We start from the raw sequence: 22,514 nt of genomic DNA, 5'->3' as shown, positions 1-22,514 counted from the left end.
CTGGTTTTGTATGACTCTACTGTATTCCACATTGACTTTTTTTGTAATAAAATGCAAGGACTACATTAAAGAAATTATTTATGAGATCGATACGTGCTTTGTATCTTGCTGAAGGCTGATCAAATAGATGCTTAAAAAAGAATAAAAGAAAGGAAAAAGCACTAAATAAGAAAACTTGACCCTCAAATACCAATCTAAGCCTGCTCCTACTGGGGTTCCACTGCTGCTGCGCTAGAGGTTTGAGCTGCTTGGTGTGTATTCAGGTTGTCTGAATTGCATCCAGAAATATGCTGAGCTATTCACACGGCAGATGTCAGAGGGCTGCATGAGTGAAATGTCTGGTGTGTTTGGCAGGAAATTTTAAGTTTAAAATTGGCTACAAATTTTAGGAATCGGAAAGCAGGAGGTACACTCAATTTGAACAGAAACCAAAGAAACTGCCATTGACTTCAGTGAGAGGAGGAGAGGACCTTCCGTCTGAGAGATCAGGGATCTGCCTAGCCCCAGCCTTCCAGCCTGCATTCAGGTCCCTAGTCACGCTGTACTTATTACAATCCTATCTAGGCTTCTTGCATTTCCCTCTCTAATCAGTAATCAATATTGATTTGAAATCTGGGTCCCTGTAAAAGCACAGTGAAGTAGTCCACTGATTTCTGAAGTATATACATTTTGGCAAGCCAAAAAGGTGCAAAGGTCAACGAGGGGCTCTGTCCTGTTGTATATGCCAGCTCTCTAGCAGGAGCTGTGAACAGCACTAAAAATTAATAGAAAGGAAAAGGCATTGTATCAGCGCTCTGGCCCTGCTCAGCCACCCCCAGCAACAGATGCATTTGGAAAAACTGTAGAGATGCCTCTGAGAGCTTCTGGAAGTTGAGAAGTTACTGCAAAATTTTCAGGCAACATCATAACAATTAAAAACTCAAAAATTATACATGGTACTTAAGGTCAGGAGCTACAAGGTGCTTTGACTTTGGCCAAAATATCCCCAGCAGGTGGCATGATGACCAAGCACAAAAAGTCTAAAATCATCCTTAGCATGTCTATGGACACACAACCAAGCCCAGAACATAGCTGGTCCATGGATGGGTTTAGAAAGCAATGAGAAGTCAATGCAAAAGGAGCCTGTTTGCTATCTGCTCTCTTTTCAGAGGACATCTTGAGAGCACTCAGAAAGAAAGATGTAGACTGGATTAATTACATTGGTAATGTCTGTCTCCTCCAACACAAAAATAACAAACCACTCCTCTTTCCTAGGGCAAATGCACGGTGCAAAACATTTGCCGGCACACAGAGCACTTAAGGAATAAATTCAAAATTTGGAGAGTTACATTTATTATGCATGCACTGTACCCTTGTACAGATACAGAGCATGTACACATACGCAGAACCATTTTATGGTAAAGGAAATGCATTCCAAAGAGAGAAGAGGTGTAATTTATGAAGAATAAGAAAAACATTAATCCTGCAGAGGACCAAAATTAGTCTTCTGTGCCTACAAAATGGCTTGCATAGAATAAAGCCTTTTCCAGATTCCAAACCAGCTGGCAATTCCGATTCAGAAAGTTATAATTAAAGTCCAACTTCCCTCTGCAAAAAGCATTGGAAATGGCACAGTATTTGTCATGCTTTTAGATGATCAGAAGAGCATATATGACAGAATGGCAATGAAAAATGTGTGGAGAAAGAGAAAGATGGGACAGTCTTTAAGATTACTGAATTATCAATTACTGACTGACAGCTGAACTAAAAATCCCACTGGGGCAGTATGACAGTCACTATGGAGAATGTGGATAATGCTGACTGCTTCTGAAAAATCTTGCCCACTGAAAATGTAATAAGGAAATTTAGAAAAAGTCATGAGGCACATTGGTTAAAAGCCAAAGCTACATGTGATAACTACTCAATGCAAAATGTGAGCATGGTAGAAATTTGTGGGTTTGTGTAGGATCTTTACACAACTTCTGAGCCATTAAAACTGGAATAATGTGGACTTTTGCAGTGTTTTTTAAATTTTATCAACATTTTCAAATGAATTATGCAGTAACCTGTTACAAACTTCAGTAAGCAGCAACACTGCCACATTTTAAGTTTAAGCTAATTCTTAAAGAACAACAAAATCTCTTCCTGATTTTAATAGACTTAAAATGAGATGTGCATGACGGGTATTTTTACAAATTCATTCTATTATCATTTGTGGTATTGATTTCTGTTAATTCTGCAAACTACTTTTCCCTAGATATAGTATTTTCATTTCAAAAATAAATACTAATTAATGTCTTTTTTTCTTCTTCTTTTTTTAAGTAATCTAAGCTCAAGTTCTTCCTGCTCTAAAATAAAACATTTAACTAGCCATCGCTCATCTACTTGAAAATAAATTCAGCTCAGCTTTGGAAATTTGAAAGGTTAGTGGCAGACACCATGAAATCTAGTCCTTGTAAGAAGTCTTTGCCATAAGACCCTTTGCCATATTGTTACGTACTTTCACCATCAGAATAGCAACACGCAAGAATAAACTTCTTAGTAATAATCTTCATATTGTCTGTAGCCCCATACAGAGCCAGTCTCCATTTTTTCAGACCTAAAGCTTATTCTTACCTTAACACACATTTTTATTGTCACTGAATTACTGTGGCCTGATTAAAATTTAATGACATGGCTACTCTGTTGATGAGTCTCTAGAGACTATCACTTACTGACAGACCTATCTATATTTCAAAGACAGCAGAAGTGCTAGAAGTGTATAAAAGAAGTAGCTGTACAGTAGGAAATTAGACACACTGCCTTCTCAAAAGACATGCAGTGCAGCAAGTGCAGTCTGAGTCTGTGATGTTATTCACACTGTTCAGGAGGCTGCTGGCCCCAAAGAGCTCAAAAAAAAACCCAAAACCACACCAACCAACAAAAAAACCACAAACCACAACACAAAAACCAAAACCCAACAAAAACCCCAAAACAAACAACAAACAAAAAACCACCCAACAGAAAAAAACACCCAATCAAAGAAAACCCCGTACACCAAGAAAAATCCACCACCTAATGACATTAGATAAAAAGTTACACAGATTTTGATTATCAGTAGCTAGAATTTCTTGAGGACTTCCAAGAGCTTTGTCTTTCAGACCTCCATTTCATTAATTTGAATAGCTGCTTTCTCATATAACCAATTTCACTTCTACTTCAAAATCTCTATTTTGAATACAACCAATAAAACCCCCAGCATTTACAATGGCTTTCTCCAGTTCTTTGCCTTACTTGGTTTGTTCATACTAGAGCAAACTAGCCTCTCCAAAACTGCGACAGATCCCCTTCTACAGCAACTAAAAACACTAACCAGGATCTGCTAATGCAGACTCACCACATTTTTACATTTGTATCAGAAAGAATAGCAGTGGTATTAGCATTCCTGTATTCTTAAAACACAAGAAAGTGGATTCTTGAATTTCACATAAATTAATCTAAATGAATAGCTTACAAATATGAGTTAAACCTCAGAAATTAATTTCCTGTTGGATGTCTTTGACGTTAAACATTGTGTTCATTTTCAAAGAACTATTCGTTCTATACTAAAGATAAAAATTACTTCTGGACAACAACCAAAAAGCATTAGCTCTTGCGAAACAATATTTCATACAAAGCAGATTTTTCTCACCTCTAAGCAACAGTCATTTTGCCAATTCTGTAACAGTTTCTTTATGGTTAGGGCCAAAGATGCTATCACCTGGTCACAGCTCTTTAGAAATGCATTGGTGCAACTGTGAGCAGAATCTAATCCAATGGATTAAGAGAGTTTTAGAGAGGCTCCCAGGATGCAATAATTACTTTGCACAGACAACCAGTATGCAGGTACTAGGAGTCAGTGAAAAATTGGTAACAGTATCTTCAGCAATAAGAAGGACTTTACTCATAAGCCAAAGGATGAATTCTGCTATTGTTAACGTTACCACTTCAAAAACAAAACCAAGGCTAAATAATAGCCATAAATCCTGCAGTTGTCTTTCCTGAAACAAAAGGGCCTGCATCAATACATTTTTTCTTGGTAACCTGTGGGAGCTGAGAGCTAGATGAGGCTTGCCATGCTTCCAGCTGGAATTTCTTGCTGCAGGCAGCAGAAATACAACCCTTCCAGTGAGAACTAGACATACTGTTCATGTGCCATGCATGTACTCTTGGCATACGCTGTACATCTAACATTGCCACAAATTAAACATACTCCACATGTACTGAGCCACTGTGTAGTACATTTTTGATAAACTAAATGTTTCCACACACTGTACCATTTCTCAGCATGCACACTGTAGGAGTACCAGGGGTTTCCAGCAGGCAGCAGCCCAGGGGAAGCTCAGTACAGCAGTTCTTGTTGAGCATACAGAAACATCAGACAAATGATGAACCCATCCAGGCAAAATCCTCCCCAGACAGCCTGGAGAGAGTCCAAGGAAAATCAATGTGTATACATCCAGAAGTGAGATCGAAAGCCCTGCAATTCTGCAGGAGCCAACCACCCATTAAGACTAGTTCCACGTTCAGCTCCTGCCCTGATCTATTTATGCACTGCTCATGCTTCTCTGACAGAGGACGCGGAAGAAGCTGCTCACTCAGCTACATAGCTAGTGAATGAAGCCCTTCAAATGAGTGTGATCCTTAAATATATTATAGCCTGCTGATTAGAACAGTAATCCAAAAATGAAAGACCTGGCTCTAGTATCCTTCAGAAGGTTCATAGCCATATAAACGATCTGTCAAGGAAATGCTAGAGTCATCCCAGACAGCCCAAGATGGCAAAAACCCCTTTCCCTGCTGAAGTTATGCCACTGTATGGAAAAGATTTTGACAGTCAATGTGGTACAAAAATACCACAAAGGGATCAAAACCTACCTGGGAAAGTACAATCTTGTACTCCACTCCATGCTCCCAAGCTAATTATGCTTTTTATTCAAATAACGGTTCTATTTTTATGTTGTCTTCTTGAGCCTACAGTCATGAGCCTATGAGGCCAAGTAATGAATTTTCATTTCAAGTTCACTTCATTTTTCAAGATATAAACAGTTAAGTGCTGCAAAAATTCACATACAAATACACCCTAAAGCCAAAAAAAAAAATAATCTGTAAATGCTTAAAGCTTTGCAGAATAGTTTTCTGTATCAAATCACATACCTTGCAAATGACATTTTACTATACCACTAAAAGGTGAACTATAGTTTACAGCAGAAAACACTATATTTACTCCCATCTCATGATTTTCACATCAGAATCTATTGATCTTAGATTTAAAATATTATCAGCATTGTATTTGTATAATTTAATAGTTCAGTAGCACAGATCCTTTTGCTAGAATGAAAGTTTCATGACATTACTTATCTGGACCAACGTTTACTACACGGTAAGGACCTAATCCTTCTTTCCTGTTAGTTCACTATATACTAACCCAACGTCAGAGCCAAACTCAGCATTTACAGCAGTGTGGGAAGATAATCTCATAGGAGAGGTCATTAAAGTATGACTCCTTCTCTTATTATACTAATATAGTTGCATTTGGGGTGTTGGCTGGTGATTGGTTGTTTTTTTCCCAAACCAAACAAAATCATTACAGATTTTCTCACTTTCAATATAGAAATGGTATTGGAAAAAACCTAAGAAGTCATCCTGTCAATATTGTAACATCAATGTAATGCCAAGCTCATTCCTTACTGATGGCTTCCCATCCTCCCTCAAGTACATCCTGTGATAGAAAAGTCACAGATCCCACAATAACTAATTCCAGTGATCAACTGTTCTTAGACTTCCACTCCTTCACCTAAACCAAATTTCTTGAGACTGAGAATCACTAAGTACAGTCATCTGCCAGGACAGCAGACCTTGATAATGCCTTAACATAACCATAAATGAAAATTCAGGAGAAAACAAAAGGAGAAGGGAAAAAGAAAAAAAAAAAAAAGAAAAAAAAAAGACCTGAAAGAACCTAAACCATCATCAAACTGGGACTCATTAAATATTTGCTGCAGATTTACTAGTCATGCCAGAAGCGTTCTGATTTTATCCTCTTTTGTATCTTATTCCTTTGTCCTCCAAAAATTCACAACATACAACTTGATCAAGACTTCTGTCAGTTAGAACTAGCATTCCAAAAGTACTCTGAATTTATTACAGCCCAAAACTTTCTACAGACAAAAATAACGATTTACCATTTCCCTTTGTGTCCTTCTCTTCCCCTTTACCAAAAAGAGGTGTGGCTGTGTGTGTAATACGGTATTTCAATTTTTTTTCTGAAAAGACAAACTTTATTTCACCCACCCCTCTTCCAATCATTAGTTCATCCAATTCAAGTGAAGTTACTTTGAGTGTCCACATGAACCACTCATTTCTATAATATACCATCCCCTAGATAAGTCTTCAATTATATCTTCAAATGAAGCATCTCTCGGGCTGCAGCTAATTCTGCGTTTAGCAATTAGAGGTCAGATACATACATGTGCCTTGCCTCAGTTTTATTACTGTTTCCTATATGAAAATATAAATAACTTAAAACGCTGAAGTGCAAATTCACTGACAGAAGTCAAAAAGCATATATTCAAAAGCAGAAATTTTTGAAATTAAATGTCTTGCCTTCACATGCAGTTACGAGACCTTAATTTTGATTTTTCTTCATAAAACAGAAAATTATTTTAGGACCTTATCAAGCTCTAAGCACTTCCCCCCTTCTCCCCAGATTTGGATCATAAAACCACAGAATGGTTTAGGTTGGAAGGGACCTAAAGATCATCCATTCCCAGCCCCCCTGCCATGGGCAGGGGCACCTTCCACTAGACCAGGTTGCTCCAAGCCCCGTCCAGCCTGGCCTTGGGCACTGCCAGGGATGGGGCACCCACAGCTGCTCTGGGCGACCTGTGCCAGTGCTACAACACTGTCACACTAAAGAAATTCTTCCTAACATCTAACCTCAATCTACCCTCTTCCAGCTTACAGCCATTCCCCCTTGTCTTATCACTGCAGACCCTACTAAAATGCCTGTCTCCATCTTTCTTATAAGCACCCTCTAGGTACTGGAAGGCTGCTATAAGGCTAAACTTCTGTTCAGAGCTATAAACGAAATTGCCTTTGCCTTCTTGAAACCTTCCCAAAGTGTGCCTTATTGTTAAAGTCATACATGCATCTTATTCCTAGGTTGCCTTCCAAGCAAATTTGCGTTTAAAAAGTGTTTAACCTCTTGCAAGTTTAGGCTTTGATGCAATCCTGGTTCTCATGGATATCTCAGAAAGTTATCCTGTAACTGGCAATTATACAAGCTTCCTTAGAAAATATAGAGGATTACTGGTGCAGGGAGTGTGTTATTTATATTTCCTCCGAAAACAGGGTAGATTTGAACTACATTCAAAGGACTGTGCAGAGAGGCTTTCATGCCTGTGGTTCAGCTGTACCTGTTACAGTGGAAATACACATTTCAATTTAACAACTGGTGTTTATGATTCTGGAAATACCATTAGCTACTATGGTGATGCAAATTGATTCCATAGTAATTTTGAAACAGAATTTTGACTCCATAGGATTTTGTACATGACCATAGGCATCTATTTACAATCTCCCCTCCTGCAGCTATTTAAACAACTGTGCACGGTAATTTAGCAGCCGAAAGTATCGAAACCAAGAAAGGTCAGTGTTTTCACATTTATTTAAGTCCTTGTGGCTTGCATGAAGGCTGCTAGCTTTTTGTTATTTTCTTGAGAGTTCAGCCAGCAATGTCCAAAATGAGTCTGAAGAACAGTTTACAGTCAAGAATATTTTTTTTTAAACTTTGTAGTAGCTGCCCTGCTCTTTTCATACACCTGCATTTCATTGTCAGTATATCCTGTCATTCATTCAAATATGAGCAATTTCTCACGTTGTATCTCATGAATATATAATCCACCCAGAAAGTTAACACACAGCAGTGGGTGCATGCTGACATGAAAAAAAATCTACCAAAGTAGTAAATCGTTTTCCTTCACATTTTCATTGTATGTTCTCACCACCTATTCGATTGTAATGCCTCAACAGCCATCTTAGAAATTGCAGCTATAGCTATGGGGTTCTGCAGAGAACCCTATGGAATCAGATTTTCTGCATTATCATTTTCATAGGTCTTTGAATTTCCTTTATGAGCCTCTTTTTCTGACTTCCAATTTTTCTTGTTTTCTGCTTGCCTGTCCATATGAGAAAAAAGGGATACCTCTTATTCACAGCTGCTACAAGGCCTTTTTAGTATGTCTTTTGTCTTGACCTGTTCTTCTAGAGACATACAAAATACAATTCCTATTTAAAAACTAATAGCTCCCAGCACTTGAAAATTTCACCCAAGAGAACAGCCAAAAATACGAAGCCTGAGGGAAACACTACATTGGAGGGTCACAGCTAGAATTAAGATAAAACTTCTGAAAATAGTTTAATTCCAGTGATTTTCAGGAAGACTCAGAATTCCAGAATTTTCAATAATTATTCTGAAGAATTTTAAAATTCTATATGTAGTCTCGAAACAAAGCTGACCCAGATAGATACAGCTTTTAAGTACCAGCACTGTGAATGACCTCTGGAGTTGTAGGAAGGGACAAGACTGAGCATACAGCAGTTGTACAATATATTCTCAAAGCTCATGCGACATCAAATTTGGATACTCAGAGAACAGGGGGAAGCCAAAAGCATTTTTCATCTTTATCCAAAAACCCAGGACAGTATAGATAAAGAGTGCATTTGTGAATGTGTCCCCTTCTGTCTACTCTATATGCATCATCACCTTTAGATGCCTAAAAGATTTCAGTTAATGCTACAGATGATGGCTCATTACCTACCAGCTGGTTATTATTATCAGCTTACAGCTGAATTCTGAATAGGAGTTGAGTGCATTAGTTTTGACCTAAGAAGAACTAAATGGCTCATGATAGCATATGTAGGTAATGGCAACCTGATAGCACATGAGGTAATAAACTATGTATGATAATCAACTGCACAGTAATACAGCAAACTGTAATATCCATTTCAGTAAACAAACATCTAGTAGACAAACACAAACTGTGTTAGATGATCTCTATTTTAAAAAACTTTTCAAAATATCTACACAAAAACCATGCAGCGCCCCTTTTACCTTCATTGGGAAAAGGAGGTACTTTAGTTGTAAGGGAATAAATTACACATCCATCAGGACAGTAACTCGTGTGCCCACACAGCTGCACAGCAAACACAGGCAAAGAGGATAAATAGAGGTGCCCCAAAGATATTGTTTGATTAACACTAGCACCCAAAGGCCTCTATTACGATTAGGACTTGGTTGTCCTAACTGGATGACATTTTTTATAATGTGAGGGAGGTGGTCCCTGTGTTGGGGGTTTGGCAATATCATACTTATTCTAGAAATGTTACGCCTCTGTCCAGAAAATGCTGAGATGTTGAGAGCTCTTTAGATCCTGCTTTTGTAAACACACAACACATGCTAAGCTTTGCACCTTCGTATTTCCAGCTAGGTGTGTTTCGTAAAAAGCAGCTCATAGGAAAAGCAAAGGGAAATGAAAAGCAAAACACAGTTTTCCCCAGCCTCTTACAACATTGATCTATTGCTGAAAATACTATCCAGTTAAAGACTAAGTACAGGCTGGACAGATTTCTTGGGACAAACCAAGTCATGCATAAGCACAGTTTTTGAGGGCAGGTTTTTTACTGCAGGTGAATACAACTTCAAAGCCACAGAATCACACAAAGCACAGAACCACTTATGTTGAAAAGGGATCTCTTGAGATCACTTAGCCCAATCCCCCTGTTCAGTAGGGCCAGCCAAGGTAGGTCGTAAAAGACCATGTCCAGAGAGGTTTTCAATATCTCCAAGAATGGCTGGAGCCAAACCACAGTCTTAGTGTAAGTTTGGATCCCTCTGACTTTTCAGGAATGATTGACATTTTGTCATGTGACAGTTAGCTCTTTGGTGCTATTGTTTCACTTTCTGTCAGCTCAAACTAACAACTCTGCAGCAGTTTATTCTGCCTATCTTCCCAACAGAAAGGCTGATTAATTATTTTTAAGAAGCTCCTTGAATATTTATAAAAGTCTAAACCAGCAAAATCTTAAGGCAATCAACTGGAATAGTCTGTATCCTTAAAATAGAAGAATATTGTATTCTCTGGCTGTGACTTTCTGTTATCCAGCATGGGAACAGTATCCTAGGCTGACATGTAAAAGACAGACAGCTAACTAAAATACCGCATTATTCCCTTCCTGTTGCCAATTCACATCTGAAAACTGAGGGAAAAATATACTCCTGGTGACAGCTCTGAAATAAGTCAGTGTGTGACAGTAATCAGTTCTCTTCTGTCAAGTTAGGTTCCAGGAAAAAGAATAGATTTTTTAGGCTATGTGCCCATATTGTCAAGGAATAAGAACAACAGCACTAAGCACACTTGTGTATTCCCCTCAGAAATAAAGACTATAAGCTTTCAGCAAAGGGCTACCTGAAATGAAGTTCCTGGTAAATTGTGAAGAGCTCAAGTCACAATGGCTGGCTCCAAGAGGGGCTCTGCGATAGTGAGAAGCTGCAATAGAAGAGCCCATGTCTGTACAAGACAGGTTTGTGGAATTTTTGCAGGATGATGAACAATAAAGAGTTGCTAATGCAAAAAAAAAAAAAAAAAAGAGAGAGAGAGAACAAATTAAATTACAAGATGAGAATCAGAGGGCTTTGCATCAACTATAAGGATGTGAGGATAATAAAAGCAAGAACCAGTACGTGTATAATCTCAGTGCTATCTGCTGGAGTAAGGGATGGATGAGTGGCAATGTCTGTGATGGAAAAACAATGGTTCAGAGCCCTATCACGTCAGGGAACAAAAACCAAACGTAAAGGCAAGACCGAGCAACAAATAACGAGAGAAAAACCTTTCCTCCTCTCTTTTGCTGTCAAAGAGCTCTTCCCCCTGACAACTCACAAGAGCAGACAATCTGAAATTAGTGTGTGGAAAACCTGTTATGAACTTCTGGAATGCAAACATCACTGACAGAAAACAGTCATTTCCTCGCTCTGAACTGTCCCTAGCTGAAGGTGTCTCTGTCCTCTGCCTTCACAACAGAAGCAAAGCACCTCAACATACCAAAAAAGCTGCTCTGAAACCCAGAAACAGCAATGTGAAAACCATATCTATAGAGTTAAAGGACTTAAAGCAAAATAGCTGAGGGCAAAGTAAAGAAAACAAAAAAGCTAACAGGTGCAAAAGAAGTAAGGTAGAAAAGATACAGAGAAAAAGAATTGCATCCTGCTAGGAAAAGGAGGGTAACAGCAGAGTTAAGGATGGGAGATGGCGTGAGACAGTCAAACAGAGCATCTATAGGTAATGTCTAAGTCTCTTCTCCAAAATCTATGACAAAGATAAGCAGAATACAATATTACAGGGATAAGCGTGTCAGAGTCAGGAACAGCTCCATGATCAGTTGTACTCCTTAATTGTTAGCATTTTCTGTTCAGAAAAAACCACCCCAGTCTCAATGAGGTCACACTGCTTTAGAAACTATGGCAGTTTAGATGTGAGCCATGCCCTACTCTCTGCCCATGGGGCCAGCAAACAGGCCTTGACCAGCTTTAATTAGTAGCCTAAATGCAATCTAAGAGACTCCTTGGTAGAGTCACATGTGTACTCAGTCTGAGGCAACAGTAAATATTTAGGCAGAAGAAATGCTTGAGCATTGACAGTGACCAAAAAAAGGCTAAAATGATGACAGTGAAGGAGGAACAGACAAGCTAGTGAAGGAGGAAGAACATGTGAATGATTAGAAGCTCAGTGGCAACAGGACTGAATTTATCAGAAAGGGAATGCCGTGACAAGGAAAAGAAAATAGGATACTTAAAATACAAGAGTGGAGATCTGATGCAAAGTCATGTTAAAACGAATTAAAGAAGATAAATGAAGTGTATTGATCAAGTGAAAACTGATAGAAGAAACTAAGCACTGCATGGGTAGGGCAATGGTGTCTATTAGAGAAGAGCTGATGAGAAACAGAGTCAACAGGGCTGAGGGACGCAACAGACCTGGGAGTCTGAGTGATCCCCAAACACAGAACATGCACAGTGAGAACTGAGCACGAGGAAAGGGCATTACAGCCTCTTTCCAGGAACAGAGGGATGCAAGAGCATTGGAGGAGTATAAGAAAGGCATGGCACCATGCTGAAAGAGTCATGTCAGAGGGGCTGACATTCAAGTATTAAACAGAACGGGTAATATTTCATGCAGACAAGCAGTTTCATTGCTAATCCAGGCTTGCATTTAAGCAGGTAAGGTCTGGTTTGTCTGCCTCTGGATTTCAGGACTTCTCTCTCACTCAGAGCCTGGAAAGATTCTTCAGGTGTCTACGTTGTTAGATGAGCTGTCTTTAGGCTAGCATATTTCAAGTGCTCCCCTAAGAGGCTGCTGTCTCTTAGTTTTCTCAGCTTCTACACTTCCCATGGCTCTGATTCCCATTTATCCTCAACCACCATGATGTAGCTATCAGCCTTACCATCTCTTATTTATCACTTCACAAGTTGACAGATGACTGCTACAACAGCAGGAATAATCCATACCCTTAGCACAAAGCCTTAAAAGGTATTTAAAAATCAACAAGAAACTTTCTCCTCTTGGTTAAGCAAAAATCAAACCGAAAGGTAGCCTTTCATAATGATAACAAACATTGGTTCAGGAGTTAAAATGATACCATGCTTCTGACTACAAAGTTGGTTTAAGAAACGTCCACACTGTAAATTGAAACTGAGAACAAAACCTGATTTAATATATAAGATAATTCCCTCCACATGCCCCGGGCCCTTCCAAAACTCACTAAACTTCATAATGTTGTGCCAACTAAGGGGAATAGCAAAGCGTAGGAAAGACACAGGGATGACGCATATAAAGGAAAGCAACAGAAACTTTATTGCAGAAGATGGTTGTAAAAGCGTGGATTAAGCTGCCCTTGCCACCTGCCCTTTTTGTCTGTGAATTCACTCAACTCGGAACACAGCAATGACTAAAGAATAGGGCTCACCATACACCAGACAAGCTTCCAGCAGTATTTGTGGATACATCCAAGTTCTTGCCATGGTTTTACTGCTGAATCCTCCTGTCGAGCACAGCATTTGCTGTGCAACTAACACAAGTAAAATACCGGTAACCTAACTGGAGAGAGCAGACCTTGGGCTGGGCTCTGACCTAGTTCATAAATATATTGAAAACAAATCTCAGCGAAAGTGGAATCTCACCAGCAACGACCAGGTGATGACAGGCTGTCTCCAGCCCCGCAGATTTCACACCTGAGCCAAAGGACTCCTGCTGAGCCCAGCAGGCCCTGTGCATGCTCCAGCTCAGGGCTCACCCATAACTTAACATTTGCACTGTGCATCACCTGCAACTCAAACGCTTTTAATCCCACCTCTCCATGACTAGAGGCCAATCCTAATAATTTGTACTGCACAGACTCTCAGACGTGGGTGTGCAAACACGACAAAGACAAGCCATGAGACATTTAGTATTTTCAAGAAAGAAAGAAAGAAAAAAAAAGTGCTGCAAATAACACAATGAAATAGTTTAAAGCAGCTCAACACAAGACGTAAGCTATAGCTAACTAAGTAGGCTCCTATTCTAAATTCTCGAGTCTTGCATCTAAAACAGCACGAGCGACCCCCCCGCGCCATTTAAATCACATGGCTGACGGGGCTGGGGCTCTAGCATCATGACATTCATAACGAGGAGTCAGCAGCGATCGCCCGCTTCTTGCTGGAGCCGCCCAGCCCCTCGCTGCCCCGGTTCCCCACCACCAGCCGGCACCGCCAGCAACTTCCCCGGGCGGCCGGGACCGCGGGGCCGCCGCCGCCGCCCTCAGCGAAGCGGAGACCAGCCCGCCCGCCATGCTCCGGCCGGGCACCCGCTGCCGGACAGCGCTCCGCAGGTGCGACGGGTCCCGGGCACCGCGCCGCCTTGGGCAACCGCTGCCCCAGCGCAGCCCGCCCCGGGCGGAGCGCACCCCTGCCCGCCGCCACCGCGGCGCCCGGCCGTGAGGGAGGGACGGGGAGGCGGCCGCGGCGGGCAGGGGAGGAGTGAGGCGGAGGGCAGGGCCGGGAGGCGCCGCGCCGCAGCCGCGCTCTCGCCGCTCCGAGGCGGCCGGAGCGGAGGGGTCCGTCGCCGCCGCCGCGCCCGCCATGCCCGGCCGCCCCCCGCCCGCCGCGCCCGGCCGCCCCCCGCCCGCCGCCAGGTAGGGCCCGCGCCCCCGCCCCTCCCCTCCCCGCGCGCCGCCGCCTGCGCGCTCGGGGCTGCGCCGCGTCGCTCGGGGCTGCCGCCGCCGGTGGGAACGGCTGCCCCGCTCCCTGCCCGGTGAGGAGCCGCGCCGGGCGCCCGCGGGTCCCCGCCGCCTGCCCGGTGAGTAACGGCTCTGGGCGCCCGCCGCTCCCCTCCCGCTGAGGAGCCGCGCTGGGCGCCCGCCGCCCCGGTGCCGAGGACCCCCGGCCGGGCTTACCGCGGCGCGGGAGGCGGTTGCCGGCGGCGAAGGGGTCCCCGCGCCCCAGGGCGGTCACGGCGGAGCGGGGACAGGGCGGCGGGGCGGGCGCGGAGGCGCCGCGCTTCGCTTCTGCGGTGCCCGCGGGGGAGCGCGGCCGCGGGGAAGGCGGGGGGCTGCCGGGCCGGGGGACCGGGGAGCGGCCGGGCCGGGCACCGCGCGTCCCCCCTCAGCCGCGGAGGGGCTGGCGGGGCGCTGCTACCTGCCAGGAGGTGCTCAGCCGCCACGGCTTTACTCCGAAAAAGGAGGCATTGAAGGGCTTTCCTTACATTAGGGGGGGAAAGAAAAAAAAAAAAGATTTTGGCATTTAATTTGGCTGTAACAGCTGGTTTTCATACCGTAGCATCTTAAATACACTAGCGTCGGTAAGTTGTTTAGTGCACAATAGAATACCTTTAGGATATTGTGCTTAAATCATTTAGACGCACATGCACTACCTAGTAAATCAGATTCTTTCACAATGCATAAGAAACCTTAAAAATCCCCGTACATGTATTACCCCAGCTCCACCAAATGTCTTTTTGGTGCTTCGGAACAACAGATTAGAGCAAAACTTCCGTCAAGGTGGAAAGTGATGCACAGATATGAGTAGCCTCACAAGATGTGGTTAAGCCTAATTTTCAACAATCACAAGCAAATTGAATTTTGATGATAGCAGGCAGACAGAAGTATTATAGAAATTGTACCATTTAAGTATCATACAGACTATCAGAGATAAAAAGCATACATTGTAAATTATTACAACTCATTTTTGGTGTAATCTCTTCCAGTGCCATGTCCCAATGAGAGATGGGTGATAAAAATGATAGAAATAAAGTTCAGAGGAAACGGCCTTAAGAGGAAGGTAGTGAAACGATGTATCTCTACCTGAATACTCAAGAGGAACTGGTTCGAGGAGGGAGGGACAACTGAAGTGGGTGGTAATTACTTGCAGGAGAAATTGCTTTGATTTGCTTGAAGGAAACAAAAAGCTTTAAAGTAACCCCTCAGAGCTGACTGAATAGTGTTCAATGTCAATAAACTCTTACTGACCAAAGCTTAATAATGTTTTTGCACTTTGATCTGAATTGAGTGATCTGGAAAGAGCCCTTCCTGATTTTTCCCTTGCTATTTCAGGGTGAAATAGGAAGGATTTAACTTTTTTGTTGTTGTTGTTAGTCATGGCTAGTAATTTCACATGGAACTCTTACACACTGAATACCAAGGTGATTGTACAAACTTTAGTATTTTATTGGAAGCCACAATCTGAAAGCAAGAGGGACTTTCAGGTTATCTATAGACCTATATTTCACGCTCTACAAGAAAAATTGGGTAGCATGTAATCCTGACCCCAGTAACCTGGGTCAGGATAAAACAGGTATTCCAAAAAGAAGTCTAAAAGATGCTAAGTTAGACAAGCTGCTGCTTTCCTTGCTTATGGTCTCACTTTTACTGTTACGCATTTACCTCCTCATATGCATACCGCCACCTTCCAACTCCACAGAATTGTTGCTAGGCTTTTCATCACTATATAAAACCGAGGAAACCAGACTTAACCCACTCCAGAGCTCTGCCATCTGGTCATCTCTTCACCTCAGCTAGGTCTCTTACCCAGAAAACATCATCTATTTCTGCAGCAAGGCCAAGACTTATCTTGCTCCTGGGAGCAACATACATACCTCTTTCTTCATACTGAAGAGCGAGAGAAGTTCTTGCTGTAGGTTAAGCAAGTCAGACTTCCTTGCACCAAGAACTACAGTTCTCTCTTTCATCTCTTTTATCTCCTGCAGCTGGTATGTTGACAGCTGCTTGTTATTTGTTAATCAAGGTAACCCTTTCTTTGCTGAACAACTATGGAAGCTTCATACTTTCTGTCTAATAAAGGTCAGAGGACTCCAGGAAAGAAGGTGACCAGCACAGCGAATAATTTATTCAGGCCATTCCTGTCTTCACCAGGAAACCCTGGGGAAAAGGCACACCTGGGAAGCCATGGGACAGATAGATTGTCCTCATACACCTTCAGCTCATCATGCCACCATACAGTATTTGGGCAACTTTAACTGGGGACTAGTTACATCAGCTGTCAAGAAATACAAAGAACATATGTCAGCATTTAGGAGTTTGCTTTACAGACCAAAGAAAATTTTTGCTGTCAAACTTGTATAAATCAAGTAGCATTTTGCGTCTTTCCTACAGAATCACTTTGGGCATTGGCCTGTTTCTGTGGCTATTCACACCTGATCTTACTCACCACCTACAGACAGCTTACTAAACCAAGGTCACAGCTCTGCCCACCTTGCTGACTCTCCTGTCGCACACTACAGTCACTGCCCGAGTTCAGCCTAAACTCAGGGCGCACGTTAATTCGCTTGCTTTGGCTTTCTTATCTGAAGGCAAAAGTATAAGCCCCGGGTCTGGATGCCTGCAGCCGCTGTGGAGCACAGCAGGGCAGGCTGGTGGCCTTTGGGCATCCACAGAGCAATTAACGTTTCTGGCAGTAGCTTCTTGCCGTGAACGCTTATCCTGGGGATCAGGTGAGCAGGTACGGAGGACTGCACGGAACTGGTAGCTGTCTCTTGCTTCAAGCAGCTAAAAGGCATTTTTGGTACACATCGCAGCTGGGAAGCTGGAACTGTGGTCTGTAGTGATTTATTGGGGGTTTTTATATGGTGGAGAAACAAAACCACACTAAGGGCTGAAATATACCACCTTGCACTTTGCCTGTTCAGGTGAGAGGCAGGAAGACAAATACTTGAATTTTTTAGCTATGAGACAGGAACTTTTGTGCTTCTGTCCCCTACGTAAGCCAGTGACTGGGGTGCTCTTGCACAGATGTCAAAGGAGATACAAGCACCCTTTTTGGTAAAACTGCAGTTTCTCTGCTTAAGCTTATGAAACTAAACCTATACACATATGCAATTCTTGGCCAACCCTGTATATCTACAAGTAGCCTTAGCTGACAAATAAGAGTCTTCAGACATGGCTTTTAGACTGGCACATGTTTTCAACACACCTTTTGGGTGAATACTAGAAAGAAAAGGAGGGACAGTAAGTGTTATTCAGAATTAGAAACAGTGCTGGAGCTTAGAAGCAACATTAGACTGAACAGTAGTTCAAAAGAATTAAAATGTATATCCACCCAAAAGAGATGAGAAGTTGCAGGCTGTATATTTTAAACAGTGAAAAGACAAGCCCAAAGAATGTCTGGTTATTTCTGAGAAATTTACTCTCCATGTATTGTGAAAGGTTTTGTGTCACCAATGCAAAATGAAGTGTCTTTGCTGTATCTCAGTAATACCTGGCATGGCAGAATACTTGGGCACGTAGAGCACAGAGAATGGCTAAGAGGGGCCCTTCTGGGTTTACAGGGTCCTGTTGGAAACCCAGAATTTTTTACATTTGATGAATATGCTAGGGCTGACCACAGGCACAAAGAGGTCAGTTATTTGAAGCTAAGAAGAGATCCCAAAGCTGTGGCTGTATCAGACCTCTCTTACAGACAGTAGGCATGTGGCACGCACTCATTGCCGTTGGTAACTTAATGCAGTAACACTAATGTCACAGACTTCAGCTGGCAGCTGCTGTTTTGGTCCAGCAAAGCAGGCCAGATCCTGTATAACAGAGAAAACAGATTTGGTGGCTTTGTACTGAGATGCTTTCAGCAATGAGTAAAATAAAACTTTCATCCTTTAAGGAGACAAAATTGCAGGCAAAGGCGCAAATTATGAAGTTCAACAGTCATGGGACTAAGCTAAAGATAACAGTTTCTTTGAAGAAATTATGAATAAAAAACAAACAAACAAACAAAAAAACCAAACAAAAAAACCAAACAAAACCAGAACAGCAGCACATGAACCAACAGGAATCAGTAGTAAGAATTTGTTTATATTTTTCTACCTCTGTGAAAGAGAAACAAATCTATTACAAATCTCATTTAAATAAGAGAGAGCAAATGAAGAAACCTCCTGAACAAGAGTGTAATATCAAAACTTTCATTATCAAGACAACTGCATGCATTACTAAGTAGCTAGTGTCACATATGAGGATAAAATTTGTTTTTCTGCACTTGTGCAGAGCCAGTATCAGTTTAATACTTGTTGGGTATGCTTTTCATTTGCAGATTAGCAGTTTAATTTACCAGATGTTTGGAGTGCAGTAGCCAGAAAATTTATCTAATGCTATGTGATCATTTTGGACATTCACTACCTTCTTACAATGTCAGTTTGATGGGAATTGGTGGGAATTCTTGAAATGACATGCTGCATCCCGTTTTCATGGGGAATTACTTTAAACAGTTCATTAACCTGGCTAACCTATGTTGTCAAACATAAGCAACCATTCTCAGAGATGTTTTCACTCAGTGAGGTCAGGGGAGAAAAAACTCAGCTAAAACCAGAAGGAACTTAAAATTGTCAAAAGTCATAAGTCTGTGGATGAGGAATCTGATCTGTTGATGAGTGGAACTGTGGGTGACAGGAGGAGGTAGACTTACAGAAGTAATAAAGAAACGAACTGTGTCATTTCCATGCTTTGTTTCACTAACCTGGTACACCCTACAGTGAAAAAGCTATGGTTTATTTCCAGACATGCATCTCCACTTCTTCCTTTATTTTGCCACTTATCTGTTTTGAATTCTCTAATCCAGGCTACCTTAGCCTCCCATGTAAACTCCACGCTTCTTTTCCGGAAAACACCAATTAATCTCCTCTTTTGGTTCCTGCTCTACTCCCATACGTCACTTCTCCCTTTTCTGACTGCAGTGCCTGTAATAATGTCAGTCACTCTGTTCACAGTTCTGCCAATATGTACCCACCCTTCTTCTTCAGCATTCAGTCCTCTCCTCCTTCAAACACCCTTCCCTGAGATTGACTTGAGAAACCCTAACAAGTAGCAGTGACAGTTTGATATGTCTATAATTTGCTGCTGTGTTGTTCATTTTGTATATGATTTAGGCTATGATGGAATCACTCCTTCCAGTGATCATTATAAGCACACCCATTAGGTTAGCAGTGTTTTGCCATCTCCTTACTCAGCCCTCTGTAAATTACTCTTTCTTGTTAATGTAGTTTGTTTCGCTGTACCCTGAGTGAGTGAGTGGGAGGGAGGGATGGTTGGGGGTGGGAGCCTTTGTCTGCACTGTGGGCAATGAACCCAAGCACTAAAACCTGCTTCGGGTCACTTCTTCATGCAGCTTGCCATTCCCTAACAACTTGGGTCTATGCACATTGTAAATTGGAGCACCTTCTAAAGAACAGTATTTTAAGCCATGGTTGGCACCTGAACAGCCAGGAATCAGAACAGTAAGTTCCACGTTCAGGCAGCAGAGTGTCTTGTGTGCTAAGGAGCAGGAACAGCCTGATAGGAGAGGCTGGGAGAGCTCGCTCCAGTGAGGATACCAACCTGGGATCATGGGGATCCCAGCAGCAGTCCCTCCATGTACACTCCTCTACCTTACACTCGTTCAGGCTCAGCTGGAATGCTGCAGCTGCCTGTCGGAGACGGTATTGAGTTATTTAACAATGGGGAAACAGCTTCAACATGAAGGACCAGGAAAACAAGCACTAAGAGTAGTTTTGAGCATTCCCCCAGAAGTGGAAAAGGCAGTTTCAGTTTTCTCTCAGAAGAAGCAAAATGAATTAAACTTTTGCATCAAACAATAGCTTTACCTGCCAACTGACTGGCTGATGTGCGGCAGCAGCACCCACTGCCCCTGCGCACTGTGCAGGCTGCTGCCTGGTGCTGGCGGTGCTCCCTGAGGAGCCTGCCTGGCCCTGGCAGGGACAGTGCCTTTGGAACACTTCACAGGCAGCAGGAGCTCGGTGTCAGAAATTTGGGGGGACTGTTTCCTTTTTATTTTTTACCACCTCTTGGCGTATCAGTGGATTAGTTAGTGCTTCAGCCTGTATGTACAGTACACCTTCCCTTCCACTCACTTTACTGGAAACAGGGAACAATTACACTGGATATTTCTGTTTTTCTTCTAATAGCAAGCACAAATTTAGTATGTGCAGATTAATACTAGGACTGCTGGGATTTTTTTGGTGCCCAGTACGAATTTTAAACCTTCTTTTTTAGTCTTGTCAACCTTGGATTATTTTTGTTAATCTCTTTAGATTCCCTCATTCATTATCTTCACTTCAAGACTTGCCTGATTATTATCAAGTATCACCAATACCCATGACACATAATAGGTAGTCGGTGGGGTTTTTAATCAAAGCTATGTTTTCTCTTGGTTGTGGCATCACAATTTATTACATAGCTAATTATTCTTAACCGCTACATAAAAAAGTTTGCTTCCTAGATCTTGATTCAATTCAGTACACAGCTGAAAGAAAAAGGACTTTTTTAAAAAAAAATCCTAACACAGAATCTGATGCTGCCATGCACATTTCCCAGCTACTCAAATTCAGAACTGGTCAACAAGTCCTGTATAACCCTGAGTGGTCACTTTTAAGACTGGGACCTACCCTCTGTGCTCTGAGTTGGCTACATGGACTTGCAATAACCAGCTTCCGCGTATTACGGTAGTTTTTTCTCTTCTGGGAAAGCTTTGATTTATGAATTGCTGAAAACCTGGATTTCATTGAACTAAGACATCTTTGTGTTACAGTTCAAACTTTTTAAACAGAAAGATGCACAGCAGTTAGGAAGCCTAGACCTGGATAATTGGCTGATGATGATCGGCTCTCCCACAGATACACCAGATGCTGGTGTGGTAGGATATTGTATAGAACTAATTACTTAGTGGTGACTATGTAGCCAGTTAGATTTGTATGTTTTTTTCTTGCATGGTGGTTAGTTTTCCTGCTGGAGTGGCAGCACAGGGTGCATGAGCTAGGTAAGTCCAGAAAGCTTGAATGTAAGCGTTCAGCAGCCAGACAGAACTGTTGTAGAAGCAAGAGCGTTCAGCAGGCCGAGGGGGCTGCAGTGCTCATCTGTGCGGTAATCTTAAAATACTTGGGTACTGTAGTTCCGGCACAGCTTACTTAGAATATCCCAAAGGGCTGTTCTTGTATTTTCTTTCAGCAATGAAAAACTGAGGTGGTCCTTGTGAGATTGCATAGTTACCATAATTTCCTACACCAGGCACAGCACATCTCCACCAGCAGCGGAGCTGTTCATTACATGCAGTGGCTCTTCAGAATATTAAAGGAAGAAAGACTACACGTCTCTTAGTTTTCAGAACTGTGTTTAAATTAAGTCCGAATTCTTTTCCACCCAAGAGTCATTTGTAACTGTCTTTCCTATTTCAATATGAAAAGGGAAGAGATCAAATCAGCAGGGTAACAGCTCAAAAACGTGCTTATAGATTGCTTCTCTTCTATGTTGTCAAGGCGATGTCTTCCCTCTCAGTGAAAAACGTGTATTACCATTGTAGACATCCAATAAAAATGAACAGCTCATTTACTTTTAAAAGGAAAAGATTTGTGTGCTGTGATATTGAAATGAAAAACTCATCATCCTCACACATATTCTGGAATAAGACCCTCCCCTCAACTAGAAAAGTAATTTTCTTGAATATGTAAAAATACAGAAGTAATAGCATGGCTACTAAGGAGCTTAGTTGAGCTTAGTTAAATGGTTGCATTGTACCTGCCAGTAAATTCAGCCCTAAGCATAATATATGCCATGAATTCAGTGAAATCCAATGGTCACGGTATTCACATTCTTAAAAGTAAGTAGCATATGTGAACTGTAAGAGTGGTTTGCATGATGTCATTTAAATACTAGTATAGTCACCAACTACAAAGTTTTGATACTTTTAGAAGTACGGCCATATTTCTAAGGTTATGGAAATCAATAATGTACATAATGGAACAGCACATATTTGCTGAGTACAACAGATGATTTTCTGATTCAGAAGGCATGGCTGTTAAGGTATAAGGTATTAGGTATTAGAAAAATAATTAACTACTGAAAAAAATAGAGGCAGACAATAAACAAATAATACATTTAAAATAATCATCCAAATCTAGTAATTAAAAACAAAAAGAGAAGCCATAGAATCA

The 22,514-nt window shown here is 41.9% G+C and overlaps 1 protein-coding gene across 3 annotated transcripts in view; it reads left to right on the top strand.

Moving 5' to 3' along the window:
• Positions 1-13,770: 13,770 nt before the first annotated feature.
• The window catches only part of SPHKAP (SPHK1 interactor, AKAP domain containing), a 73,684-nt gene continuing 64,940 nt past the window's right edge, over positions 13,771-22,514 (top strand). The window contains exon 1 of one of the 3 annotated variants that reach the window (XM_055817510.1): positions 13,771-14,226. In XM_055817510.1, the coding sequence (XP_055673485.1) occupies positions 14,174-14,226 (53 nt within the window). In that variant the 5' untranslated portion in view covers positions 13,771-14,173. Of the gene's footprint in view, positions 14,227-14,252; positions 14,391-22,514 lie in introns of those variants that run through there. The other 2 variants (XM_055817508.1, XM_055817509.1) reach the window with 2 other exon arrangements.

The sequence above is a fragment of the Falco peregrinus genome, chromosome 12 (assembly GCF_023634155.1).
Source record: "Falco peregrinus isolate bFalPer1 chromosome 12, bFalPer1.pri, whole genome shotgun sequence".
Lineage (NCBI taxonomy): Eukaryota > Metazoa > Chordata > Aves > Falconiformes > Falconidae > Falco > Falco peregrinus.
The sequence above is the reverse complement of the archived record's forward strand: the minus strand, read 5'-3'. Positions and strand labels throughout refer to the sequence as shown.